Genomic DNA, 22,751 nt, shown 5'->3' on the forward strand with positions numbered 1-22,751 from the left:
AGTTCCAATACGGTGACTTTCTGAGGAAAGTGACAGGTTCTGCAGGTCCCTCGTGCAATGCCATTATGATCCAATGCAGAGGTCTCAAACACGCGGCCCGCGAGACCATTTCGTGCGGCCCGCGACAGTATTTTGACTTTCGAAATATTCGACAATATTTAACAGCCAAATATGATTTTTTTTAATTGAAACCCGGAAATTGGCCCCAAACTACCCCAGAAGCGTGAAACTACTCATCAAACTTCACTATTACATCTCCTTTGAAAGTTCTACCACGCAATGGAAGAGATCAATCAAGGATATATTGTGAAGTCACGCTTGGCACGAAAAAAAATCCTATTTTAAAGTATTCGAATAATATTGTTGCCGTACTTGGCGTATAGTTGCTGTAAATTTAGTTGTAGACACCATGCGACAGTACAAATGCGTCAGGACCTCGTAAAAGCTGTCGCGTTATAATTTTGCAGTTAGCGGACATTTGACGTGTCACAATTGTAGGTAGAATATTTTAAAATTTTACCAAGATGGATCTGATATCACAGCATTGGAGCAGTACAGCCTAATCCGGGTTTCGGGCATACTCTTGATAACAAGGCAATTGATCACATGTCATTACCTAAGTCAAATTAAATCAACGTCAGATTTGCCTTCGAATATTGGAACAGATCTATAACAACTTGAATATAATGATTATTGTGCGATAGTAAAAGAAATGTCCAATCGCCGAAGTATTCATTGACCTCTTCCATTGCGTGGTAGCTTTTGAAAGAGATTTAATGTAATGTAATAGTGAAGTTTGGTGAGTAGTTCCAGGCTGCTGGATTAGTTTGGGGGCGAATTTCCGGTTTCCAATTGAAAAAATATAGATTTGGCAGTTAAATATTGTCGAATACTTCGAAAGTCAAAATGCTGTCGCGGGCCGCACGAAATGGTCTCGCTCGAGCGCCGCGTGTTTGAGACCTCTGCATTAAAGGGTAACTGGTATGTTTGGACCATACCCAGGCCGTGTTATTTTTGGCATTTCAGGAGCCAGATGCCAAAACTGCCAAAAATAAAAATTTGAAAATGCCAAAAATAAGCAATTTTTGGCATATGCCAAAAATAACACGGCCTGCCAAATAGTGTATTTCGTTCATGGTGCTGTGTTAACAGGACCGCGTTACAAGCGAGAAGAGCGTTTGTGAAAGGCAGGTTTCTTAATCTGGGTCCAGCCCACCCATTAGGGGTGAAAGCATGGTGTCCTAAATGGTGTGGGCACAGCGTGATTGAACGGCTGGCTGCATTCGGTTTACGTCATACTTTCCATTTGTCCAAAGGCAATTTTACGACCATTTTTGACCGGCTTGTCGAGCACTAAATTTAATAAAACGGGTATCAATGAGTAGCTGCCGCAGTACTGATTATTAAAATATAAATTATATTCTGCTCAAGGAGCTGGAACCCCCAAAATCAACCACGATTTTTGCATTGTGATCAAGTTGAACATTGTGACGCAACAAACCGTCTGGCTATTTCTGAGCTGCATGGTCTCGTTTTGCCAGACAGTCTTGTTGCGTCAATGTACTTAAACAAGCTAACCTTCACAGGACTCTTCCATGCGAGTTGGTAATAATAAAGCCACCTGAAGTGACAAAAGTCCTCCGAAAATATATCGGTAGACTGAAGGAGAAATGATAGTCGGGCTACTAAATAGAATGTGTTGAGAGACAACACAGGAAACTCCTGGAAAAGGATCGGGAAGAAAATTCCTTCCGCGATGAGATCGATGGCACTGGCGAAGTGATCTGTTTTCATGATGCATGGAAGCCGGTTCGGCCCTCCAAAGATTTTGAAGCTTTGAAAACCTTTTGTGGATGACTGGCAACATTCTTTCCGTCAACGGCTACTGTTGAAGCCGATATTTCCCAGATTCACTGGGCGAGAAATGAATTTAGGAGTCTTTTGACAAACTAGCCCAAATAAAGCGTTTTTGTGACTAATTCGAGGCTGAAACTATCTATTTAGAGGACGATGCCAAAACTGCCAAAAATAAAAATCGAAAAATGCCAAAAATAAGTTATTTTTGGCAGTTTTGGCATATGCCAAAAATAACACGGCCTGACCATACCTCTTCGATTGCACTTTGTGACAATGCTGTGAGTGACCACGACTTCACAGATATGGTATTTCTAAGAACGTGCATAGCTTTGTACCACTGGTTCCGTACGTTGCGATAAGATTAAACGAGATTCACAAGTGAAAAATAGCATCGAAACTATAATTATTATTGTTGGTAATGTGGCCAAGATCGTATAATTTGAGTAGGCTACTCGAAAAAATCATCTCTCACCGCTCGACTGGAATAATGTGAATTATTACTCGATTTTAATTTGAGCACTGGAATCATTGTGCCCGCCGGGCTCTAATAAAGGGTCCGTGGGCCCCAGTTTAAGAACCTCGGGTTTGGACATACTGTTTTATGCACACCAATTACGATTATACAAATCACGATTGCACCCACGTATGCGCCCATATTGTTGTCAACAATTAAATTATAATGGAGCATAACGCTTTGATGTTTGAATAAGTCAGAAATACTTTATTTTATGGTAATGTAGCAGATACCTTCTCCTGTTTCTACCTCACTCCAACGACGGGGCTCGCGGTGTGACCGATTACAGTCTTCTCTACAAGTTATTGCGTCACATCCACGAATAGCTGGAAATAGCAATAGGTATACACCAACTTGGTCGGTGGTTATATGTAAACTAAAGTACTGCATTTATTGTCGCGATGTTATCACTCTTTTTGCGATTTTTGGTATATTACATAATGGTGGTCGATACGTGTATTATGAAGTCTGTTATCCGTTTCTGGTGGAGTGGTGGTGGACGCACTTGGATATCCATAGTGGACAACATATTTCATATCAAAGCCCTCAACTATGTCATAGTCACAGTCACAGGCTTTGTATGCCTAAAATTAGACCTACTTTATGTTCTCTTTCAGGAGGATTTGTCCTCATTTCTCCAGATAAGTGAAAGTGAACTTCCGAGGACATCCAAATACCGTCCTGCTTTTTCGCATTTATATAATTAGTTGCTTTACTTTCAAGCAATAAGACTTTTAGACGAGACGTATTTATTTCCAGAAGATACTATAATTAGCCTTAGTTGGCTAAGTTTAGAGCGACACTTGTTTTATTGTTTTTGTGTCTGTTTTTGTAACTTTTGCTTTGCTGTATATTGTAAAGTCTGCCTGCAACTGCCAAAGAAATTTAAACATCGTCAAACTCAAACGTAACAATACTACTTTCGTTCTGTCCTCTATCTGGGCTCTGAAAATATCGTCGGCCTACTAGAATACATTGTGACCGAGACTGTCAGCATAGTGTCCTATATGATGTCGATACAAGCAAATCTCACGGCTCAGTGAAATTGGTCTCATACGTCACATTTTCCATTTGGCTGAAGGCAATTTGACGGTAATTTTTGACCGGCATGCCGAGCATCAAATTTGATAAAACGGGTATCAATCGAAAGCTGTCGCTGTAGTGATTACGAAAATATAAATTTTATTTCGCTCGTGGCCCGGAACTCCCACAATCAGCCTCGAATTTTTCATTGTTATGGAGAGTGGCATAGTGACGCAACAATGCTGTCTGCCGAAACGAGAGCGTAGGTCGGAAGCAAATGATGGCTGCGCGGCGAGAGTGAGTGCTCAGCTGGCGTCGCGGCAATGGGCAATGATCTTGTGTTTCGAAGTGCAATCGCGTCACAGAGAAACGTTGCGCTGTTAATACTTTCTATATGCGAGCACACAAATACCAGCCTTTCCTTGACTTGTAAGGATAGAACTGGGTCCACAGAGTGCATTAGGACCCCACGAATTTTCGTCAGGGATTTCAAACTCAACATGCGTGACGGGACGGATTCAAACCTGCAGATCACTCGCGAGTAGGGCTGGGCACAATGATTCGAGTACTCGAATCTGAATCGAGTAATATTTTGATGATTCGAGTCGAGTAGCAAAAGACGATTTTTTCGAGTAATGAAATTATACGCTCCTCGCAACTGAAAGTTATTTTTATCAACGAGAGATATTGTTTGGATGCTATTTTCCGCTGTGGGAGCCTTGAAACCTTGATTGGGCGTATCGCAGCATAAAAAAACATATAATACAAAGCTACGACCGTTACTGGAAAAACATTTCTGAAGTCATGACCCTCCTATAACATTGTAACCAAGTGCAATGGAATCGGTAGCGTGGAAGAAATACCAAAGTATCTTCAAATTGCTAGATAACAGGCATTATATTCTTTGTGGTGGCACAAAAGGTACATATTGGAACTTTGACATATTACATTTTGTTGTGACGTCATAATGAGTGATACTCGATTACTCGACTCGACTCGAAGCATATTACGTGATTCAGAATCGAATCACTCAGGTACTCGATTTTGCCCAGCCCTACTCGCGAGCCCTACCAAAATGTTACCTCAAAATCCATACCCTTGATTTTCATTGAATACTTTATAATCAAGCATATATTAGAATATCACTTTATATTACGAACCGGGTTCAATTACAGCAACACCAGTATCGCAAACAGCCGAATTGCCATAAGAAATACGGTGATTGGACATTTGGATACCGTCATATATTATTAAATCGCGATTCGGGTTTCTCTGGGCCTGGGGCCGGGGACCTTTTGAGTCAGAGGGGATACAGCAGTGCAACTACATATATTTGATTTATACTTCTGCGTAACTATTATATTCTCTATGTATCCTGCATATAACGGTTTCGTATCGGCGTTTTCGCTTCTGTGAATATTTAGTTTTCAATCCATTTGTCCATAACACTCTGAACTCAGTGGGTGCACGTTTGTGCCTTCTCGGAATTAGGTTTCAATGTCGCCGACTATAGTTCCTAATAGCGACACGAGTGAGACCTCAAGTCCGCCGCCGGATGTTTATAATGTGGCCTATGAACATGAACAGCAATGATCATACTCGGAATTTGCTGTCTTGAGAGATTATTTAATGGAAGTATTTCTAACAAAAAATCTTAGAAATATTCTGAATGGTATTTTTAAATCTACTCAGAATTGCTTCAGGGGCCAGAATAAATCACCTGGCGCGCCATATGTTTGACACCCCTGGTCTAGGTAGTTGTATACATTGAGATGTCAAATTATTATGATATCGATTGGCTTAGCCCCAGGGATATCTAGATATCTAGACATCCCTGCTTAGCCCGCTTGTTGTGTAGGGCTCCAGAGACACGTTGCGCTGTAGATGGAGGGTGCCGATACTTTCTATAGTCGCTTCGGTTGAGTGTGAGCACAAATTACCATGCAGCATTTCCTTGACCTGTAAGGGTAGGACTTGGTCCGCGAATGCAGCAAGTAAAATGTTGATTAAAGGGTTGCAGCATGAGTGTCGAACTAAACTGGGGTCGCGGTCCGGATCCAATTATTTATTAGATAGCCTGCGGGCCGGACCAGTCAAATGATTCCAAAATATGACCACCAAATTCCTACCTTTGTTTTTCATTGGAATGCTCTATTACCAAGCTTAGGCCAATATAGCCTAGCCCTTGTCAGAAATATATAGGAGATTTAACTAAACGGTGACGTTGGAATTTGATGTATCATTTTTCAATCCCCTTTCGGATTTCTCTGAATGCCGAAGTAATACAGAGGTATCATTGCCTCGACGCCAGCTGAGCAGTGACCAGTTGAGCACTCACTCTCGCCGCGCCTCTCGTTTCGCCAGACAGCATTGTTGCGTCCCAATGCCACTCTCCACAACAATGAAAAAATCGAGGCTGATTATGGTGGTTCCAGGGCCACCAGCGAAATAAAATTTATATTTTCGTAATCAAAACAGCGGCGGCTTTCGATTGATACCCGTTTTATCAAATTTGATGCTCGGCAAGCCGGTCAAAAATTACCGTCAAATTGCCTGCAGCCAAATGGAAAGTGTGACGTAGATCAATTTCACTGAGCCGTGAGATTTGCTTGTGTCGACACCATATAGCAGAGATGAGCGGATTTGAAATTTCTATGTCCTAATCCAATCCAAATCCGAATCTTCAAATCCAAATCCTAATCCTAATCCATAACTTTTTCATATTCAAGTCCATGTCCAATCCTAATCTGATTCCAAATGGAAATTCAGAAAAAATTCTAATTTATGCAACGGAGGGATTCGAAAATTTTCTTTCACAACCAACGATTCACTTGATTCAAGATAACTTAGTAACCATAAGTACATTAATAACGGATCTGAATAAAGTTTGTCGCCATTCGCCACACGACATTTCAATCTCCCAAAAAATAGGTAAATCCAATCCAAATCCTAATCCGTTCTGAAAAGAATGTCAAATCCAAATCCAATCCAAATCCGACAAAATTTCACAAATCCTGTTTTTTCAAAACCTAATCCTAATCCATGCTCATCTCTGCCATATAGGACAGTGGTTCTCAACCTTTTTCACCTCGCGGACCGGTAAAATTTCAAAAAAATGTCTGGCGGACCGGTGAACTTTGAAAATTGAAATGAAGCCAGAATGCCACCGTTTTTTACAATTATATGGTGCTAGAGAGTGACATTTAGAGGGTTTTGATCGTGATTGATTATCTTCATGATGGCATCCATGTGATTTTATGATGGTCAGTCTGTAGAGTCGACGTAAAATTGCCTTATCCAGATGAACGTGCTACTGCCGAGAGTCGTTTACAGTATTTCGCACCGAAGGCCGTGGGTTTAACCGACCTCGCCAACTCGAACCAAGCACCTTGTAGTGCTACCTTGCTCATTGCCCACTGCCACCAGACGCATAGGCTATTCAGGCAACTACGAATACAATGCTTCCGCAAGAAAACACCTTGCAGCAAACTATACCGGCCATCCGCAAATCCGGGCCGCAAAAGCACCTCGCTAGCCCGCCCCCAATGACGTTGATCTTGTGCCCCACAGAGCGATAATCCCGACTTCCGGGGCTTCGCCCCCAGACCCTACACCTACAGTTAGGTGGATGTTTTCACCTGTACCTACTTGTGAGCACATTCATTCTACTCAGTGTAAGCACAGAGTTTATCCAGCTTAATCGCGCCAATAGCGAAAATCATTGATACTTCATGACTGAATCGGTTTTCTCGCTGCCGAATTTTTGGCACACCTTTCGGAGTCCCATGTTAGCCTAAACTTCATTATGGGTTGCGTGGCATGGTAATGGCTGACGCCGAAATGCCTATTTCTATACACCGTGCGTATTTCTCGGAGAAGGGCACCTAATATAAGCAAGACATTCAGTGATACCAAATCGCGCAAAGGGCGAAAAGAAATTGAAAAATGTTGGAAAAAGTTTCAGAAAAATGCACTATGGTTTATATTCATCTGGAAAATAATTTTGCGCTCTTTTCAATCGGCCCCTCTCCAATTGGGTTTGGGTGCCCCAGTTACGGTCCTGCATAAAATGAATGAATCGAAAACGGGTGATCGCGCAGACTGCGCTGTTTAGCGGCGAGTCAGCTCGTATCTGCTCTGTACTTCTCGCTCACATGTCGTCAAATGACATATCTTGAACTTTAAGTCAAATTGAACATGTTTCCAGTCCTAGTGTTACCTCATGAAGTTCTGAATTATTTTAAAATTTGATGTTTTATTTATTTTATCAATGGACGAGCCTTCAATATTGCATCTTGAAATTAAGGTATAAAATTGTAATATACCTGGCGGACCGGCCGGAATGTCGTCGCGGACCGGCACCGGTCCGCGGACCGGCGGTTGAGAACCACTGATATAGGACACTATGCTGTCAGAGCGTCAGTGCTCCATTGATCGCATCAACATAGGTAGACAATATCGGAAGTCGGAACACGAGTGTCACGCGTCACGGTTTACTAATTCGATTGCGCGATTCAGCGACACAGTACACCGACAGAATTCCTACTAATAACTCGTCTGGAATATCGTCGGCGTAATATAGTGCGAGAATAGTATTGCGGGCGTTTTCGCAGCTTATTGTTGGCTGCGCGAGTGCACGTTGATAAAATTGTCAATTGTACAACATGATTGCAGGTCAGACAACAAGAACATGTGTTACCGCATGACATCAGTTAGTGTTGTACGCACAAGTTAATTAAAAGTCGAGTTATTCAAGGGGTTTAAATAGGAGTATTCAATTTACATTTACTTCATCTAAAAACGGTGTTTGTGGCGGTTCTACGCAGCTAAGTGACTGCATTATAAGCATTGTATACAGTTTCCAGAAACGTTGGATCGGTAGCGAATGTGTTAACAACTTACAATCAATCCCTTCTCAGGAAGTAAGTTATATAGTATATAATCTATTACATATTTTATGATATCTGTATAAATCAAATGTCCCTGGGAACAGATCATGAATGTGTGCGTATAACCATGCCGTTGCTATAGTCATGTAGTAGACCGTGCGTTTGAAATATTGTAGTATCGCTTGCGCGGCGTAAACATATATTGACTCATTCATTGATGCGAAGTAATGTCATCAAAATATGTCATCAAGAGGATGTTTCGTGACGGCGACACCATGAAACTGTATATGCGGTGACTTGGATTCGAGCGTTAGGTAAGAAGTGGCTTAGCTGTAAGCTCAACTGAGTGCGGTTTGGTGTTATCCTTAAATATAGATAATAGCCACAGAGTGATAAATTGCAGCATCGAAGATAACAGTACAGCAATCTCAGGTCATATCTAGTTTGCAACGGATATTGAACTGTCTGTAGCATTTCCCCACCATGAACAGTGAACAGTGAACACCCTATTATAGCAGTCATATTGATATCCTCTATTCAGATGAGCTCATAATGGTCGCCGTTAGCTGACTAATAACCACACGCTCCGTGAACGAATCTATCCATCACCAGGAACACGCACGCATGCGCAATGCGCACTATCTATTTTTAACCAAGTTCATCACCGAATATAACAACTTGATAGACCTTCTAAACCAGTGGTTCTCAACCGCCGGTCTGCGGACCGGTGCCGGTCCGCGAGATATATTAAAATTTGACACCTTAATTTCAAGATACAATATGTTGTTGGCTTGTCCACTGGGAAGGTAAAAACAGCATATGATTATAAACTGATTTAGAACTTCGTTAGGTGAGACTAGGTTCGGAAACATGTTCGATTTGACTTAAAGATCAAGCTGTCTGCGCCTCTGCGGTGACGACATGCGAGCGACTCGCCACAGCGCGCAAAAGGTGCTTGGTCCGACTCCAAACGCTTCTTCTCTGGATATTGTCGTGGAGAAAGTATTATTCGAGTTAACGTGGTCGATTAATCCTTGGCAATCCGCGCAAAGGGTTTTAATCTGGGCAAGGCTATTTATGTCGACTCAGCACTCAACAGACACTGCCGTAAAATCACATGAATACAACATCATGAACTTATTTAATTACGGCCAAAACCCTCAACATGTCACTCTCTAGTACAGTGGCTCCCAAACTGTGGGCCATGGCTCACTGGTGGGTCACAATAGCATTTTGAGGTAGGCCACGGAGCAATTTGGAAAATTGTAGAATTAGTGGAAGTTTAATTATATTTGTTATGTTATTCGCTCAAAAATATATTCGTATTATCGAATTAAACGGATGCTACATGAAGCTATTCATCCGACTTAGATGAGACAGTGGCACGTGCGGAGTCACAATGTACAAGTCGGAAATTGGGGAGGGAGCGGCGGCTTTTATCTCCCAAGCTATGGCAACCTATACGGTTACAGCAATGAAAATAATTTCGATTGTATATTACCTGGAAGTTAGTGCTGAAGCAACCAAGTAATCCGGCGGGGTCATGTGTCGTATGCCGTTTGGCGTGCATTTAACTCGAACTGAAGTGTATTTGATGTAGATTTACTGTAGGCTACTTCGGCAGGTCATATTATTGTAACATAGAAATACCCATAATTGCAACTTTTTGTGCATTATCAACTTCCTGTGGAAGTATGGGGCACCACCGCAACGAATTGTAATGGATTTGAGTCACATGAATTGATTGTATTATTATATTGAATCTTCTGACATCACTACTTCAGTAAGAAATACAAGACATACTATGTACTTGTACAATGTTCCCACTAATTTTTGACGAGTCTGCGCACACTCATCAACATACTGCGCATACCCTTGGACAACAGTGCGTAACGACTAGAAAAAAATTCAGCACTTCCAATTTTTTGTACGCAACTTCGATTTTATGTGCGCAGAGACCGTGTCAGCACTGCGCATTTGCGCACGTGCGCAGCTTAGAGAGAACATTGCGTTGTACTTGGTACATAAAGCTTGCATAATAAAAAATTCTTCTTCCACTTCTCACCAAAGAATTGTTTGAAGCTGGCCCAGAATGGTTTTACTATATTCCCCACCATAGTAGAACTATCGAATGTGACTATGGAACGGAAACTCCCGGTTTCCCATTGTTAGGTCACGCTCCACTGAATCTAGCGACTGTTCAATCGCAGCGCAACAATCGAGCAATTTGCCTTGGGTTAAATGGCATATCACACTTATACATACTCGACTTTGATAACTAAATTACCACGCTAATCAGTTAGTGCCAATCTTGAAACTTGCTGCAGTGTTAGATGACATCATCAAGATATACACTTCGAAAGCTAGTCGCTCATCTCGGTATTCAACACAATCAAAATCAACATAGACCGATACCGGATTTTGCGAAAAATCCGTTATTGGCTACGTTGTGCCTTGTGCGCACCTATACAATACATACTCGACTTCGATAACAAAATTACCACGCTAATCAGTTAGTGGCAATCTTGAAACTTGCTGCAGTGTTAGATGACATCATCAAGATATACACTTCGAAAGCTAATCGCTCATCTCGGTATTCAACACTATCAAAATAAACATAGACCGATACCGGCTTTTGCGAAAAAATCCGTTATTGGCTAGGTTGTGCGCACCTATTCAATACATACTCGACTTCGGTAACGAAATTACTAATCGAACTGTGTAGGAAGAGCCTTTAAATTTCGCACATAGTTAGAACGCATAATCCGAATAATAAATACCAAATCTCGTCATCTCTCCCGCTATGGAAACACCTTCAAAATCTATAGAGCAACACAGGTTTTGGCGTAAAATCTGTTCCGCAGGTAGGCCTATAGGCTGGATGCAGGACCGTAACAGCACTTCGCCAGCCCCCCCTCCAATAAAAAAAGTTGGTCTTGGGGCCCCCAAAGGGTGATAAATAATGGCCGACGCCGAAATGCCCATTTGAAGTTGCGTTTATTTGTGTATTGCAGAGATATTTCAGAGTTGGAGGACAGATTCTAGGTGGATCAGTGCCTGATCATTATTTTAATTTATATTTTCGGAATCGGTGCAACAGTAGCTTTCGATCAAGACCAGATTCAGTAATTTCTGCGCTCGAGAAGATAGCTTTTGTATTGCCAGAAATCCTACAGTCGCTTACGCAAAACAATTCTCCACTCCAGCCTCGGCGAAGCGGAACGAAGCTGCAAAATCAGTCGTTGCCGTTCCATGTTTAATTTCTATAGTAGAACTAACACCCCAATCAAACAGTGGATGCGGGAATTAGATCATTGGGTTTCGCGACGTGAGTCGAACAGCGGACGGCCATATTGTACACCAGAGTTATACGATCTACCAAGTCCGTAACTTTCGCACCCAAAAACCCCTATTGTGGAGGAGTTCAAGTGGCCCAAAACTATTTCAATGGTCGTTTCTATGAGGAGATATATTCAACTGAAAATGTTCGTCGCGCTTCGCGCGACTTTATGCCACGGGCCCGGCCTTTGATATTGGTCGTAATAAGATTTAAAAAATGCGGATGTTTCAGAGAAATAGGCATATCGGCGCCGGCGATTACCACGCATTAAACAGGAAGTCCTATGACTCTCTAGCATAAGATGTGGGCCACAGGACATTTTCAAACTAGAAAATGGGCTACGACCAAAGAAGGTTGAGAACCCCTGTTCTAGTACCATACTTGCGGGAAAACGGCTTCATGCTTTACAATTTGGGTTGATATCAATTCCTTAAGGTCTACCGGTCCGCCAAATATCTTTTGAAATTTTACCGGTCTGCGAGATGAAAAAGGTTGAGAACCACACAGGGGGGGGGGGCAACCTGTGGCCGTAGAAGAAAGTTTTTGCGGCCGTGGACAAGTAAATCAATTGGTATGTGTTGGCGGCAGTCGACAAGAAAATTCAATTTACGAATTGCCTCCCGAATTTTTGATATATTTTATTCATTTTCCAAATTTTATTCACGCCAGGCGCAATTCAATGAGACCTAATTTTTCTATTTTAATATAGTCGTAGTGCTCTTCGCAATCTGAGCTCCACAGTACAGATGCGAACAGCGGAGAAAATGATGCGCCGCCCGCATAGAAATACCTATACCTGGAATCGTGCGCTCCTAACGAAAGAAATTTGTTTCTGGTACGTTTGGGAGATTCCAAAATCTTTCCACTAAACCGAAAATCCTGATAGGAGGTCAATCAACAAGAACACGCAACAAAGTGACTATAATAACAATTGGCCAACCCAAAGATGCATCATCCATCATTTATAACTTGCCCTTAATTTCCTAAAACACTCCCTCCATCAACTCAACCGATGAATCTGATCGCATTAGCTGAGAAAGGGATAGTAATATGAGAACCTACGAATATTAATGACGGAATTCATTCGTGAATCGGAATTTTTTTCCGCGCTTCGCGCGACCATTACCGTCTTTGGTCTCAACATGACCACTATGAAGCGATTTCGGTGCCTACAGTAAGACGATATGGAAAATGGCAGATTAGCCCGGAATTCTTCAGAAATGGACATATTCAGATTACCGTGGGAATTTCGCGTCCAGGGCGGCCATATAAGTCATCGAAATGCAGCCGCGCGAATAGCACATCGGTTGGCCACCCCGGCTTTAGTACCATACTAGCGGAATAACGGCTTTATACAGTACATTTTGGATTATTTCAATTTTTTAAGGTCCGCGGGTCCGCCTAATATCTTTTGGAATTTTACCGGTTCGCGAGGCGTAAAAGGTTGAGAACCACTGTTCTAAACAGCTACCGGCAATTGTCAATCACAACTCGCGCTCGTGATGTGGCAGGCTATCGTTCACAGATTTTGGTTGTGACATTTCACAACACAACCAATGCAGTAGATAGTCTTCTAACTAAAGAGAAATGGCGCTCTTGTATCATGGAGCGAAATGAGTTCGTAGTCGGTACACCATTTCCTCCCCTCATCCAACTACAACTGAATAATTTTATAATGTATTTTTGGATACTGTATCAGCAATTGAACAGTAAGCAACCACGATTTACATTTAGCTAGATGAAGTATTAGTGTATCAATGGAGTATATGGAGATGGAGCACTGGACATAGTAATAATAACAGTAACAATTTTCGTGCAATTTCATTCGAAGTTGTTGTTGTTGTTGTGGTAGTCGTTTCGTCCACTGTGGTCATTGACACCAGACCGATATTTCTAATTATCCAGATCCTACGATTTTAGGCGTTTCGCAAGACACCGTGTAAGTGGCTGGCTTCTCACCAATGCTGGAAATTAAGAACAAGGCCTGGAATAAACCAGCAGTAGAGCCATATTTAAATTGTGTTCTGTCAATAACAGCGTCACGCATAGACAAACTTGTCGCCTTAACACCAGCCATCTCGCCATGCTGCCTGGTGCTGTAATTGAATAAATGAGTATTTTATCAACAGAGTGGTACGGTAACATAATTACTATTAGAGCCACAAAGTCGACACATTTTCACATCGGCCGTGAGTATCTATATCGATATAGGTCTGGGCGGGCGAAGGTGCTGACCTTTTTATTTCGTAGTCAGCATTCCAAATTCAGAGGTGGATCGCGGATCATTTCCAATCGAACTTGGGAACCCATGGTTTATATACTAGAGTAGCAGTGAGCAAACGAATTTGCAAAATTGCGGTTTTCAAAGGAAAATGTTCAGATAAGTGGTTCCCAACCTTTTCATCTCGCAGGCCGATTCGATCAATATTTAAGACAAAACCCCAGCCCAAAAGAAGGCAGTCAGATGATCAAGAAAATGTATTTTTCCACGAAAAGCCCTATGTATGAAAATAAGACTGGCTCAGCGGCTTTAAAAAGATTCAGGACGGAGTGCCCATTAGGGTTATGACTAAAAAAAAAAATCGCCTGTAGCAGGAATTGATGAACATTTTGGTACAAATTAATAAAATTATAATCATTTTGTTCAAATCGAAAAAAATGTCCCGCACAAACTAACTTCAATTTTCGACACTGGTCCAATTATAGAAAAAATTTAAAATACAAAGATTTTTTTTTGCTAAAAATTTAATCTTCAAATGTATGTCCTTTTGTACTTATTGTAAAGTTCATCCATCAATTTGACTTCCCCTTCTGTTATTATGTTAGTGCCAGGGACATGTACGACGGAAATATCCGACGTCCAGTGGGGTTGTGAGGCACTTTATCGCTGCAGGGCATTCGACCGCAAAGATAGCAGCAACTAATCTTAGGTATATTCTAGAGCCCGACCGATATTGGATTTTTAGGTCGATACCGATAAAACCGGTATCTCACACCTTGACTGATAACCCCAATACAGTCAGCCGACATTCAAAAGAAGTTGGATGTATACATAAGCCCATTTTCAAAGCTTAGGGGCATTTATTTGAACATCTTTACAGCCATGGTTATACTTGAACATGAAATAAACTAGAAAGGCTGCATCTGGACACCTGTAAAGTGTAAGCTATATGAAATATATCAATATTCTCAGTCTAGCGGTCAAAGATTATAGTTTTCTGACTTCCTACCGCCATGTTGTGACGACACACGCAAATTGCCGATAATGTTTCAGCTCCAATGGCCGATTCCGATAATTCTGTCAAAGCGTAATATCGTGGCGATATTATCGACGAACCGATAATTGGTCGGGCTCTAGTATATTCCATCTTAAGACATCTGGTTAGAATACCAGTCTTCCTGACACGCATTTGCGATCAATAAGCATGATATCTTCAGAGTTATTCTCCATCAAGGATTTGGAAGTACGCAATCATGAACCTTGAGCACCATCTCGCATTGCGTAGAGATGGAAGTTTATGCCCTTTGATTAGTAGTAATCCATACTATACTATCTTCTCTGAAAGAGCGGCATGCTCTGCACGGGTCATAGATAAACTTGAAATCATCCCTCCATCCTCGGCTTTCTAATATTTTTATCTGAAATTCTTGCTTGGTGGATTGCACCAAGTTTTCGTAGTGTTTTACCACATCATCTCCAAATTTGTAGCTTAGAGTTGGATTTGTTGAAGACGTTGGATTGAAGAACTCTAATATATGCTTTAAGAATCGATAATATGATGTTGGCAAACAATATATTTTGGTTTATGAAAACCCTTGCTCATCATTGCATTTTGCAGTTTCGAAACAACGCCATTCTGCTGTCCAGTATACACAGATGCTACGGTGTCACATGTGATTTATGAGATTTTCAAATTTTCCTATGCATCATATTCTTCTAATCGGTTTTCTAAACCGCCGAAAATATCTAGAGTTGTTCTAGTTTCGCCTTTCGAACACCTAGTTTGATTTGTGTCAGACAAATTGAAATTATAGGATATACACAGTCTACATCTAAAATAGGAATTAATAATTATTTTTTAATTATTTAATTTTGACTGTAAACAACAACACGATAGGAATAATCCAATCTGGGCGATCAAAATTTACCAAAATACTATTTTAAATCTTATCAATTGGAATTGGGTCAGTTAAATTCAAATCAGTCGATATATAAATAATTTAGTCTGTATCTACAAAAGAAAGCCCATCCTTCATACAGTGAAAACTGGAAAAAATTTGTGCGGGAGGTTTTTGTTTAAACAGTCTTAACTTTTGTGATTTTTGAAATCAGGACACAAAAGTTCATCATTTGTGACTACAGGCCACACAAAATTTTGAAATTTTGTTTTAGTCATAACCCTAGTGCCCATACTATTTCCAATTCGAATCACATTACACTTTGACAAGGTATATCACTGACCCCTCCCGTACCAATTTAACCCTAGGCGGGCTGTTGTCCAAGGACGTAATTACAAACATGGGGGAGGGAGGTTGATGAGGGACTGTAACGCTAATTTTAATGTTATGACAAACCAGTGTGCAGTAATTGACTAGTCGTGTTGGTAGAAATGATGAAAATATTGTTTTCGAAATTTCAGGGTGTGTCACACGTTTAAGACCATTCAAGATTTTTTCGCGAGTTAGCTTCCGGTGGGTCCTTTATTATCAATGACTGAAACATAGGAGCAATTTGGTAGAGTGTCTGTCGCAGGCCCAACAAAATCATCTCGCGAACCACACTTTTAGCACACCGGGACTAGTTTTAAAATATCAGAGGGAATATTCGCAAGAAAAAGAATGATCTGACAATTAATCAGCCAGAAGGAACGCGCATTTGGAAAGAACTAGTTACATACTTTACAAATCTGCCATAAAAGGAAGTATTTGGTGGGTCTAATAGGTACCTGTCTATACAACCTTAAAGCCAGATTTCCCATGAAATCACAAAATTCCCCCTAAGTGGAAAATTCCCACCCGGTCAGGAACCACTGGCTTAGCTTCTCCGAAATCTACATTTTGAGCGCACACGGTGAACGACTTTTTTCACGAATCTCGCTACAATTATGCTGTCCAATTATATTTTATTTGTAATGCCATCATCATGTGGATTTTTAACATGAATGTTTTATTTCCTAATGTCCAGGTTAAATCGTTTTAAAACTAAGGAACCAATATCGAACACTATAATGACAGACGATCTTGCAATACCGAGTGGTGGAATCCAAGGTACCATCGGGACAACAAACTTTATCGTTAGCGATGAAACTTCTAAAAATATACTGAAATCCGTATTCAACAAAGAAAATCTTGGTAAATTATTGACATGCGGCGCGGCAATTGCGATTGCGTGGATTGTTGGCAAGGCTGCTAAGGATTACTGGAACAGGTGGGGTAATGTTAGGCGGATCGTCGTCATCTTTCTACGTGTGAACCTTATTCCAGATGTACACACAAAAAAAAATTTACCTCGATTTACCGCGAAATGTCTGGAAGCAGGGTGGCCAGCCACTTGGCAGTAATATAACATTACCGTCACTCAATGTAAATTCAACTTACAACCGTCCGGTAATCTAACTTTACATGCCAGACTGTAATGTTACAGTCACCTCTGGTATATTCAATCTACTTTCTCTTCTGTGTAGGCTACATTTACCGCCTTACCTACCTACCTACCTACCTATAACCCTACATGCTGTCCTTGTAAATCAGATTACATGCCAGCTTGTAAATTCACGTCTCAGCCTACATCCATACCTATCCCAAAGCAACGCGATGCCAAAATACCGCAAAAGTTTCTTCACGCCCTCAAGACGACATTAGGACAACTGTATATTCATTCATGATTCACGATGAAAAAGTATTGCTGCTGGAGGTATAATTCTTGTTTAGGAGGCATGCAAATATAGCACGAGTGGTCCCAAGAAAAGGTGAATTAATTCCAACGCCGGATAAACTTCCAATTGTTTCTTTTTCTCGTCTTCATTCCTTCTGTGTGACTGGTATCTTGCAGTTCCACTAAAAATAATTCATGCGTAAGTCGCTATACTAAGCCAAGTTGCTAACCTAGACATGACTTATAAAGACTAAGACAAATAGGCTAAAAAAAATATAACAAGTTTTTAAGTACCGGTACTGGTACATTGTGAGTTGACGACTCCTCATTTAACATGATACAGCAGAGATTCATGACTTAAATGATCAATGTATTGAAAGAAAAGGTGCCTCATTTAATGCGGCATGTGAGCCTAACATATCGAGCAGTGGATGAAAACATATCTAAGCTATGACCCGATAAATGTCAATAACAAGCTAACAGTTTCAACTACTCCGCGGCAGAGTATGTGGTGTCGCAGGTCATTATACAAGTCAACTAATATCCCAAAATAGAACTGAGAATGGGGCGACTGAAATATTTAAATCATGAAACCAAAGTCATCCGGGTGGTGTGCACAGTCGTAGATATTCACGGTAACTAATACTATACAGTAGGCTACTGTACCTTTTACGATGCGCATCCCATTCATCAGTCCTGACAATCTTCAACGAAAGTCTCTACTTTCTTCAATCACAAGTCACAAGCTTCGCACCGTCAGCCTTTGCATGCCCAAAGCTCAATATTAATGGCCGACCGGTCGGCTACTCGGCTCGACACGCAGACGACTTTGAAATAAGTGATATTCATCCGCTCACATATGCCACCAATAATATTTACTGTCCACGTTATAATGTTCAATCCAGGTTGGTTTTTCAAACAGAAACATCTATCAACACCTATAGTCCCTTTCTTTTGCATCTAATTTCGTATATATTGATATTTATTGCTCCACGTGTGGTTCCCTACTTACTTACCTAACCGGACGCTATTTGTGATGTCACAGTTGACTGTCGGTTGTTTACTACGAATCTCAGAATAACCTGCAACGCGCAACATAAGGTAACCTATTATAGGTCGCCGTGTCCGTCATTAAGAAATGGTCAACTGAGCCTGCTGCTGTGCTGATATTTCTAGTTTCAGGAATAAGATTATATATCCTAAACTGATTTTTGTAACTCATTAGCCCTATCTGTTACAACAAATCTAACCGCCGAGACCGACCGTGTACTAGCCATAGCCTTATAATATAATGTATATGGTGTAACTACATTGTCAGCTGCTTCTTGCACCCAACTATGCACTATACCGAAATTGGTACTAGGTTCAACCAGTTCCGTGTGACCTAATCCTGTCTCGCGAACGAGGTTGAATCAGGTCAAATCGCAACGGGAATGATATCACAGTGACATGCACTTCCACGTATCCACTGGTTGCTGGGGCTTGGAAGCTAATCAATTTTGCCAATAGCTTGGTAAAATGCCGTAGCGAGTAACTGTCAGTAACCTTGCGAAGAAATTCTGGTAACTTGACTTAGCAGCTAAATTAATGTAATATTACATATCAAAATGTAAAATGACAAACTACACGCTGCTATTAGCTGCGACCGGTAATTCGTTGTAAAATTTACAGAAATTTCTTTGTAAATCTACCAGATTTTTTTGTGTGTAGGTACTACATTTCTCTCTCTGTAATGACGAAATGCTGATCCGAGTATACGGCGGCTCAAAACATTTAATTTTGTCGTTTGTCGAATGTTCGTCTGCCTGCACGTGGCTAGCGTAAGGCTCATTTACTGATATCCATTTATGACTTCGTTGAGATCTGAGATAAAGTTTCGCAGCCTAATCAAACATTTAATGTGACAATACTTCAGTTCACGTTTTGTGTTGGAGCATTTTGTACTCTCTCCTTGCGAAATACTGACAGACAAACAGAATATTTCTTTCTTAATGCAATAGTTTCAAAGTAGATTGGACATATGGTTATTGCGCCCGTCGTCCATAAACACTTAAACAGTACCCCAATTTTCACTCGATAACCTTTTTCCGCACTGTTCACGTGCCTTTCCGGGATATTATAATGAACGAGCCCAACTTAATTGATTGCGATACGCACTTACGCAGTAGATTCAATAATACTGAACAATAAATATGAGCAAATCACAAGTATAGGGTTAGCAAAAGATTATGAATGATGCGAAAGTTCAAGTATGTACCTTATATGCGACCACAAAAATATAATCCGTGTTCTACATATAGGATCAAAGATGATTATCAGTTTTTCAACCACACCTATTTCATTGCATACGCTTTGTCGCAGCACTGTTGGTTGATCGTGAGCCCATAAATATGTATTTCCACTCATGTGCGTAGCTTTGTAATACATGTTTCGTATGTCACTTTAGGACCAATCGATGTTTACGGCTTTCCGCAGTGGAAAATATCATCCAAACTCTAATCCTCGTTGATAAATCAACTATTAATGACAAGTATAGTATATAATTCAAGTAGGTATACAGTATACACGGAAAAATAATCTCTGGGCCTCAATGGTCGAGGTCTGACAAGTTCTTGATTGCTGGTGGCTGTTCGGTATCCAGAAGGTTTGAGTTGACTATTTGGTGGAAATATTAAGCCTTGATGTTCCTACAATCTGATATTTGTGCCAATGTCGGATTAAAATGTAGTCGATTTATACCGCGGTATAGGTCTGAGGTACAGGTTCTGGTCTCGTGTGTGCCATGGGTGTATATTCACACCCATATATTAGAGGTGCGGTGCGGTACATGGGTGGAAATACGCACTCGTTACGCTAAGAGTGCTCCCTATCCATCTATTAGTATTATTGTAACAATTTACAGTCCATGCTTGTTGAACTTCACGGACAGAATAAATAAAGTTGAAATATGACAAAAGCATGAATTGTTACCCTATTTTACCTCTTAGACCACCGGATGACCCTGCTCCGTCATCAGCAAATAATGCTTTGCTAATAAACAGAGGGAAAGTGGATATCGTCGAGGAAGACGGAACATACATAGGTAAAATGTTATTTGTGATGCAAACTCATTATTGAGAGATCATGTCTATTTCGCCTGTACCATCGAGTTGATTCGGCGATGGAGATGCGATACGACCTTCAAGTAGAGGGAATGGAGAACACTTTTATCAAATCAAAAAATTTTACGAAAATTCAAAACAGCTGATTTTGATATATTCATTGGAAATCTAAAAAAAGATCATCACTTTGACTGCACTCCCGAATTACCCACTTTTACCGATATTACTGTAGTGTCGACTAAAAAAATTCACCACATTGTCTTCATTTACGAATTACCCACTTTTTACCCATATTTCTGTGGTGTTGTTGATAAAATGAAATAAAATATAAAAGGTCGTCTATCTGGTTCGACTCCGAATGACCCGCTCGAACGTCTGCGTTACGTATTTCGCGTCATTTATGTTGATCTTCAGTTGATCCCGTCCATGAGCTTGGCTGTCAAAGCTGTAAAGGAGGAAAGGTTTCCAATATAGAGGACATTTAGGCGTACTCGGAGGACATTTTCGATTTCCTGAAAAACGAGGACAAATCACTCTAAAGGTGGACATATGGTTACCCTACTTTTAAGTAGGGCTATTTAGTCTGCACCACCAGTTTTACTCCTCCGTGCTATATGTGGATGCTGAGCGTCCAGCGAGATAGTAGGTTTTCTAGTCTTTGGTCTGGCCCGGCCGGGAATTGAAACCACAACCTGCCGACGAAGAAGCGGGACGAATCGCCATCACGCTATCTCACTCGATGTTAAAGTCGCTATTTCAGCTATTTCATTTTACAGTGGATGGTAGGGACGGGAACATGCCGCTGCAGTACCACGGCCCGAATGCGGAGGCTAAAATTAGACGCAAAAATATGGAGTTTAATATTACAAATGGTAAGTGAAAATTTTCATCATGATAATGTTACTTCTTTAGCCCGATATAATAAGAAGACATATATATTTGTTGGCGAACATTTAAGCAGGCATATATTCATTGTATCCAATATTTCTATATGGTCCATTTCAAGGTCGTGACGGTGTCCCAAATGATTTGTGAGCCGCAATAACTTTGGCATTCGAATCATGACGTCATTTTCGATGGTTAAGTCGCAAATTATAATCATAATTAATTATTGCTGCGTCGACTCGATGAAATACTGTTACCTCCTCCCAATTTCACTGCGTATACATACACATCGCAGTCAATTCTATATATAGGGACATTCAGCCTACCAGACCGATGCAAAATATATTCAGGTCGAAAGCAATGAACTTTATGTGATTTAGCTTTCTCTGAAAATTGTAAAAATTAGGTTATTTGAAAATAAGCGATAGAAGTGGTAAGGCAGGCAACAGTTTTGCACGTATGTTATTCAAGTGAAAACCTCACAACCTTGATATTATGATATTTTGTTCATTTCAGGAACTCGTCAGCAGAAGCAAGACGAGTAGCGACGACTCGTGGCTCGACGTTCCAGTTCCACCTCAGCTGATCCCCGATTCAAACCCTATTTTTACGATATGCAATCTTTTTGCCATATGACTTTTTTATAAACGAAAACTGTGGAAGAGTGGTGATATTTGGATAGAGAACACGATTTGTTAGAACTTAAGAGGTTACGTTAAATAAGTGCCTCGATGATCGGCCATCAGTTCTTACAATGCGGCTTAATCCTGATTTGTACTGCGTAGCCTATGCCACGAAACGGCGGCGAGAGGGAATCAATGAAACTAGGCATGCTTCGCCGACGAAGTAAGACCACTCGTTCAAACAAATCGAGAAAATGGAGTCGCAGGCAGTCAAATCGCGTCAACCTGCGATACCATTACTCTTCCACGAATTCTGTTAGCAGATAATGAAACACTGGTCAACAAATTTCAAGAACGTTTGCGCCAAAGACTTTGATGATTGATTTCGGCTAGTTTACGGTTGCTGAATCCGGTTATGAGTTCAGAATTGCTCTATCACGTCGGCTTTATTTTCACCATGAATTTCGCTCAATTTCCTAAATTGATCATATTTCGACCTTCGTTATTGGCTTTACGGTGGGAGCATGACAGCAACAGATCAAATATTGCTATTGAAATCATGTATGACGAAGCCTGGGCGGCTGTTGTACCACAGAGTGGCTGAGTTTTCGGTAAACTTTTATTAGTTGGTTCTATCTTCTCAA

At 40.8% G+C, this 22,751-nt stretch overlaps 1 protein-coding gene and 1 long non-coding RNA gene across 2 annotated transcripts; one reads left to right on the forward strand and one right to left on the reverse strand.

Annotated features, from left to right (window-relative positions):
• The first annotated feature begins 16,146 nt into the window (after positions 1-16,146).
• Positions 16,147-22,146, forward strand: LOC145441279 (uncharacterized). Its single transcript, XM_080319099.1, has 4 exons — positions 16,147-17,051; positions 20,486-20,580; positions 21,376-21,471; positions 22,001-22,146. Exons 1-4 carry the CDS (start codon positions 16,786-16,788, stop codon positions 22,027-22,029), a joined length of 486 nt encoding a protein of 161 aa, XP_080175225.1. The 5' UTR covers positions 16,147-16,785; the 3' UTR covers positions 22,030-22,146.
• On the reverse strand, positions 17,458-18,835 carry LOC145441281 (uncharacterized). The gene is made up of 2 exons (XR_013915786.1): positions 18,165-18,835; positions 17,458-17,680 (listed from the first exon to the last, which is right to left on the reverse strand). It is a non-coding gene; the product is annotated as an uncharacterized LOC145441281 (long non-coding RNA).
• Positions 22,147-22,751: the final 605 nt, after the last annotated feature.

This window comes from Botryllus schlosseri, chromosome 6 (assembly GCF_051294905.1).
Source record: "Botryllus schlosseri isolate E-star chromosome 6, Bs_hap1, whole genome shotgun sequence".
NCBI lineage: Eukaryota > Metazoa > Chordata > Ascidiacea > Stolidobranchia > Styelidae > Botryllus > Botryllus schlosseri.